The sequence below is a fragment of the Chelonoidis abingdonii genome, chromosome 11 (assembly GCF_003597395.2).
Source record: "Chelonoidis abingdonii isolate Lonesome George chromosome 11, CheloAbing_2.0, whole genome shotgun sequence".
Lineage (NCBI taxonomy): Eukaryota > Metazoa > Chordata > Testudines > Testudinidae > Chelonoidis > Chelonoidis abingdonii.
In genome coordinates, this window is record NC_133779.1 from 25,216,945 (window position 1) to 25,223,282 (window position 6,338).

General features: G+C 55.9%; 4 protein-coding genes across 5 annotated transcripts in view; 2 read left to right on the forward strand and 2 right to left on the reverse strand.

Moving 5' to 3' along the window:
* LOC116836046 (uncharacterized) overlaps window positions 1-6,338 on the forward strand; it is a 441,820-nt gene that overhangs the window by 365,721 nt on the left and 69,761 nt on the right.
* Window positions 1-6,338, reverse strand: part of LOC116836047 (uncharacterized) — a 445,785-nt gene that overhangs the window by 330,168 nt on the left and 109,279 nt on the right. Inside the window, 1 exon segment of the mRNA XM_075070366.1 lies at window positions 677-790. Within this exon segment, the coding sequence (XP_074926467.1) occupies window positions 677-790 (114 nt within the window).
* LOC116824745 (uncharacterized) overlaps window positions 1-6,338 on the forward strand; it is an 864,335-nt gene that overhangs the window by 221,512 nt on the left and 636,485 nt on the right. The gene's annotated exons all lie outside the window — the stretch shown is intronic.
* The window catches only part of LOC142047424 (uncharacterized), a 147,389-nt gene that overhangs the window by 11,796 nt on the left and 129,255 nt on the right, over window positions 1-6,338 (reverse strand).

Below are 6,338 nucleotides of genomic sequence, written 5' to 3' on the forward strand. Positions count from 1 at the left end.
GTGGTCAGGGGACAAGGAGCGAGGGGGGGTTGATGGGTTGCGGGTTTTTAGGGGGGCATTTGGGGGCAGGATGGGGGGGACAGGCTGTTTTGGGAGGTACAGCCTCCCCTACCCGGCCCTGATACAATTTTGCAACCCCGATGTGCAGGGCCGGCTTTAAGAAGTGTGGGGCCCGATTCGAACTGTTTTGACAGGGCCCTGGCAGGGATGACTAAAAAAAAACCAAAACGTAAAAAAACACGTGGGGCTTGTACTCACCGGGCAGCGCTCCGAGCCTTTGGTGGTGGGTCCTTCACTTGCTCCGGGTCTTGAGCGGCACTGAAGGACCTGCCACCACAGTGCTGCTGAAGCCGCAGAGCGAATGAAGGACCTGCCGCCGAAGTGCCGCCGAAGACCCGGTAGGGAACAGGTTGTTAAGATTTTGGCAGCTCACCACTGTGCTGGACCAACCCCCAGGTTCACCTTAGCAAACAGGAGAGATTTGACATTGTGCTGTTCTGCTCCTGTGCTGTTCCCGCAGTGTTGTATAGCAGGGGAGGGCAGAGGGCTGGTGTGTATGTCACTGGCGTGTGGGGTGATGCTGAAACTGGGCAGAGGAGAGGTTGCAGTGTGGGGGTGACGTGAACCTTATTTCGTCATTTCCCCTTCTCAGAACCGAGGGGACAGGAACCCTTACCCAGCGAGGTCACATTCTCGTAGTTCTCCTGCATGACGGCTCTGCAGAGGGGTCCAGCAGAGCCCCCTCTTCCCTGGTGAAATACACAGCCACCTCCTCGAAGGTCACCGGCCCCTGAAAGAGCAAGAGTCCAACGCTCAGGACCTGCTGCCCCACTCACAGCCCCACTATTCCTGGGGGAGAGGAGCCAACTGAAGTGAAGCTCTGGGTGACTCTCAGTCAGAATCCCAGTCCCACTCCACTCAGAGCATCCAGGAAACACCAGGGTGAGAGGACGAAGCGAGAGCCCCTTGTCCCTCCCAGCAGATCCATCACCCCCCTACTAGCCACTGACCGATACAGGAGATGGAGCCCCCAGCAGGGTCCAGGCAGAGCTCCCTCGTAGGAAGCCCAACGCCCTGGATATGAGGGGAGGGGAATCTCCTCTAAGCCTGACTGGGGGGTGCCCCCTTCATATCTCACAGCAGCTGCTGGCTAGTCGGGTCAGGCTCCAGCCCTGGGAGTCTAGTGAGTTTTCCATGCCTGTGATGAGATCTACCTACTCCATACTGGCCATGCTGGGGTTAGCTGTGCATCGCAGGCTGAGGAAACCATGCCTAAGCTCAGCCTGGAGACAGGATATAAAGAATAGCAGACGAGCTTTGTCTGGCTGGACTGTCTAGAAGATGCACATTGCGAGATTCGCGCCTGGGATCAGTGGGAACCCCGGTCCACAGAGGCCAGGCACACCAAACCCCAGGCGGACACGGGACAATTTGCAGTGACCCCAACAGGGACTGAGACGTCACAGCCGACGACCCGAGAGACCCAGAGGACCTGTGGACACTGAGGACCCGGGGAAGTGGCCCAGGGGAAATAGACCCTAAAGTCCAAGTCATAGGACCAAGAAATCAGTCAGCGTGTTGCAGCTGGATCCCCTGACACACACCACTGTTCAGTCCCTGGGCTGGGACCTGGAGGAGCAGGGTGGGCCCGGGTCTCCCTACCTCCTGTGGCTAACCCCAGCCAGGTCACCCTAACCCCAACTGCTAGGTCACGCTCTCCTGTTTTCCGGGTTAGGCCATCAGGGAGACTCTGGCAGCTGAGACGCAAGCTGCCCACTGACCCTACATGACCAGACACTCCTTCACCAGGTGTATCTACCCCATGACACAGCCCCATCTAGGTGGGTTGTTTCCCCTCCCATAGATTAGGGTATTTCTACTCCTGAACCCTCATGGGTCCGTTCCTAGAATCTAAGCCACGTATTAAATGAGTTTGCCACACGGTGTCCTCCCTTTCTCCGCCCTGTGTATTCCCATGGGAGGCTGGGAAAAGGGCGCACAGGGTCCATGAAAACAGAAGGAATCTTTGGGCAGCCGACCTCGGGGTTCAGTGTCTTTGCCGCGTAAGTTTTATTGCCGTTATCAGCCAATCATTTCTAGTCATAAGAACGGTGGTTGGCGGTGGCTAGGGAACTGGTTGGCCTCGCAGGCGTGGTTCTGAGTGATGTGATTTGTACGGAGAACATTTATAAAAAGGTTGGCTGGAAAGCGCGCAGTCCGAGGAAGCTTTCTTTGGGCAAGGATCTGCCACCTCAGCTCCCCAGCAGCTAGACGGAAGGAGGCTTTACTTCATTTCACGTCCCGATTCACCCAGCCCCTTTCCCTACAGACAGACACCCCAGATTCTCCCGTGCTGGGAACATGCTCCATCGCTTTATTGTGGTGCAGACCTGGCCTCTCCTGCCAGGCAAAGCCCCCCCCGTTTTAAACCCCCAGAAAAGAGCAGAACTAGAGGAGTCACTTTGGGGGATTACCCCTGACACTGACCCCCGAGCAGTGCACACCCCAGCTCAGGAGATATGGAGTCAGGAACTGGCTTTTCTTCTCCCAGATCACAACGGAGGCTGCAGCCTCTGACCCAGGAAGCTGAATCCTAATAACCAGGACAGAGAGTTTGAGCCGCCCTCCTTCTTTTAGCAACAACCAGAACCCTGTGGGGAGAGCAGCTAATGAAACCCCCTCCCCAGAGGGACAGTTGTTCAGGTCACTCCCTGTCTTTCCTTGCAGTGACTCCGGATTAACACTGGTCTAAGTGACACCAGAAGCACAGTTCAGAAAGGATGAGGCCAGAATCCTCTTCAACAGGTCACTGGGTGGGGCTCCTAACCCCCTTCCCACCTCCCTCGATCTAGGGCAAGGACTCGGGGACTGTGGCCGGGAATCCGGGCAGTGCTGGAGCCAGGATTCTGGCATAAGCTAACTAGGAGAAGATCTAAGGTGAGGAAGCCCTCAGGCAGAGCCCCAGCCAGCCCCGTTTGCTTGATATTCCCACCTGCTTGGACGCCAGCCCCCAGAGTAACAGGCCAGGGCACAAACTAGACGGACCCCTCAAAGTTCTGCAGTTTTTCAAAAGACTCAGAGCCCCCAAAGCAGAATCCCCACCAGAACTTTCATTGCAAGGTTGGCAGTCCCAAAGGGTTCCCCCCACCAAGGACCCCAACAGCCAGAGACCCCAGTGACAGGCACCACTGGGAATCAGTCCCACTGCCTGCCCAGGACTTCCCCACCTTGCCTCCAGAGAGGATCTTGCCCTGCCATTTTGTCTGGCACCCCCTTTCCCCCACAGATGATCCCCTGGGATGCTTTACAGTGGCACCCCCTGGCTAGCACTGGGGATTCCCCACACCTCACTCTGTGCCTGGGCATGGCCAGGATCCCCACCAGACCAGATCTGTTCATGTTGGGGAAGGGGTTCCAGACCAAGAGCCCCCGGCCACAGACCACCCATTGGGAACTCATAACCCCCACCCGCCTCCCCAGAGACCCACCCACCCCCCCACCAGCAGGATCTGCCAGCCATTTGTCCCAGGGATACCCACCTCCCACCCAGCAGGACCCCTAGGATCAGGGCTGGGCACATCACTCTGCCTACCTGGCATCCCCGATGAGGCCAGAATCCTCTTCAACAGGTCACTGGGTGGGGCTCCTAACCCCCTTCCCACCTCCCTCGATCTAGGGCAAGGACTCGGGGCAACAGTTTTCCCTCCAGAACTGGAAGTCCCTGCAGTTTTCCAGAGGGGAGAGAAGCAAAAATCTGCTGGTGGTTTCACCTCATGGTGTTTGATAAGTGGATAGGAAGTTACCGCCCGCCTCTGCTGGCCACTCACACAGGCAGAGGGAGCCCTGGGGGTGCTTCTTTAACAGGGGAATGGAAGGCCAAAATAGTGGACACATTTCCATGGCCTGTCACTAGCAAATAATGGCCACCATGGATCCACCCCAGAGTTGGCTGCATCTTAGCGCCGGGGGAAGCAACCGCTGATGGAAACCCTTTATCATGGGGTTTGGGAAACTTCTGGGCCCACGCTGCACTCAGAGAGACCACCTCATCCCGTGTCGGCTGGAGAAAAGAAAAGGGCCCAACCAAAAGGGGGAGGGATAGCTCAGTGGTTTGAGCATTGGCCTGCTAAACCCAGGGTTGTGAGTTCAGTCCTTGAGGGGGCCATTTAGGGAACTAGCATAAAAATCTGTCTGGGGATTGGTCCTGCCCTGAGCAGGGGGTTGGACTAGATACCTCCTAAGGTCCTTTCCAACCCTATGATTCTAACTCTCCTGGCACCCACTGATCCCCAAAACAGGGAGGCTTCTGGCTTTGACATGCATTAAATGTGTGGCTGGTCTCTTTCATGGGCAAACATTTTAACAGAGATAAAGGGGGAAGAAACAATTCTCAAAGGAGAGGGGGAAAGATGATCATTGGGCAATTTAACCCCCTGCAACCTCCAGGATGGAGAACGACTCAGGGGAACAGGTTCCCTCCAAGGTAGGGGAAGTTGCTGGGATTTAGGAACCTGGGGAACAGCCCCAAATGAAGAGGATTTTTAACTGACGTTTGACGATGACATAAAAAGAGGCAGAACCTGAGATTTGAGACCGATGCTCAGAAATGAAAGACAAAGGGTGGAAATCTGAGGGATTTTGGATCCAATTTTGCAAATTATAGAGAGGAAAGTGGAAAATCAGAGGGATTTTATAGCAGTTGTTGACCAGAGGTAAAATCTGAGTGTATTTCCCATCAATATTTGATAAATAAATAGAGTGGAAATGGACATTTGCAAAGATTTTACAGCCACGTTCAAGAATTCGAGAAAAGGGGTAAATCAGAGATTGTTCGTATTTTAGAATTAGAGAGACGCGGGGGGGGGGGGAGAATCTCATGGCACATTCAATTAGTAATTGACAACTAGAGAGAAAAGGGGTAACATTTTGGAGTATTTTATATCAATCTTTGAGATTTGCAGGAAAAAAACAGGTCCCAAACTATGTATTTGATCACATGAAAGGAAAAACATCAGTGTCTGAGAGGATTTTATGCTGCGATTAAATAAGGAGAGGAAGAAGGGGGACAGTTTGACTGGATTTTATGTGTCTGTCCAACACATAAACAGAAAGTAACGGTTCCCCCCAGCACCACCATTCACATGGACCGCAGGGAGCCCTTGGGGGGACCAGTTTTAAGGGGGCCGGGGAGGGGGAGCTGCAAGGTCCCTGGATGAGAGAAGGGGCAGCAGGGGGGATGGGCAGAGGCTGGGGGTGACTGTGTTGGCAGTTCGAGGGATTGTGTAACGGGGTCTGGGCCATCCCCATGGGGAACACGTGCTCCCCCCTTCCCCGCCCCCCCCATCCCCACCCCAGAGGCAGCCGGGTCTCAGGGCTCCCCCAAACAGCCCCCACTGACCCTGACCCCTTCAGGGGGACAACTCAGGGCAACAGTTTCCCCCCAGGCCCAGGGCAAATCGCTGTAGATACAATGGGCGGGGGTTCGGAGGAGATTTTAAATGGGCATTTGAGGATTATGAAGAGAACAGCAGAAAATCAGGACAGACGAGAGAGTGGCTCATTGGAGGGGAAAGGGGGAGAATCTCCCTGGATTTTAGAGCCACGTGTGAGATAAAGAGAGAGAAAAGGGGGCAGAACTAGAGAGAATTTGTATCAGGGGCAAAAGGCAAGGGTCACAAACAGAGACCGGATCCAGTTACCCCCCGTTACCCCCATCCCACTGACCTTCCCCCACTGCAATTCCAGCATTCCCCTCCCAACACCTTCCCCCACACCACAGGCGACCCCCGACCAGGCCCCCAGTCTCTGCCCCCCGCAGAGTGACCAGACAGCAAGTGTGAAAAATCGGGAGAGGGAGGTAAATAGGAGCCTATATAAGAAAAATACCCCAAAATCAGGACTGTCCCTATACAATCGGGACATCTGGTCACCCCAGCCCCCGCCCCCCAATTCCAGCTGTGCCAGGGGCAGCTCCGAGGGTTCTCCCAGAGAGTCACTTTTCTGCCTGGCCCCAGTGCCCCCCCCCCGGGTCTCTCACTCACCGGGGTGGGGGGGAGCTCCAGCCCGGGGGCTGGTCCCAGCTGGAGAAAGCCCCCCTCCCGGCCAGGCACAGAGGGTTTAATGCCGGGCTCCCCCCCAGCGGCAGCCGCCCCGGATCACCAGGGAGGCAGAAGCACCGTCTGCTCCGTGCCCGAGCTCCGTGCCCAGGAACGGGGGGGGGGGCGGCTGCACCCCCCGGCTGGGAGCGGTGTCCATGATCCCCAGGGGTTACAGTTCGGTTCAGTGGCTCTCAGCCCCCCCCACTGCACAAATCTCTCCAGCCCCCCTCCTCTCTGGGC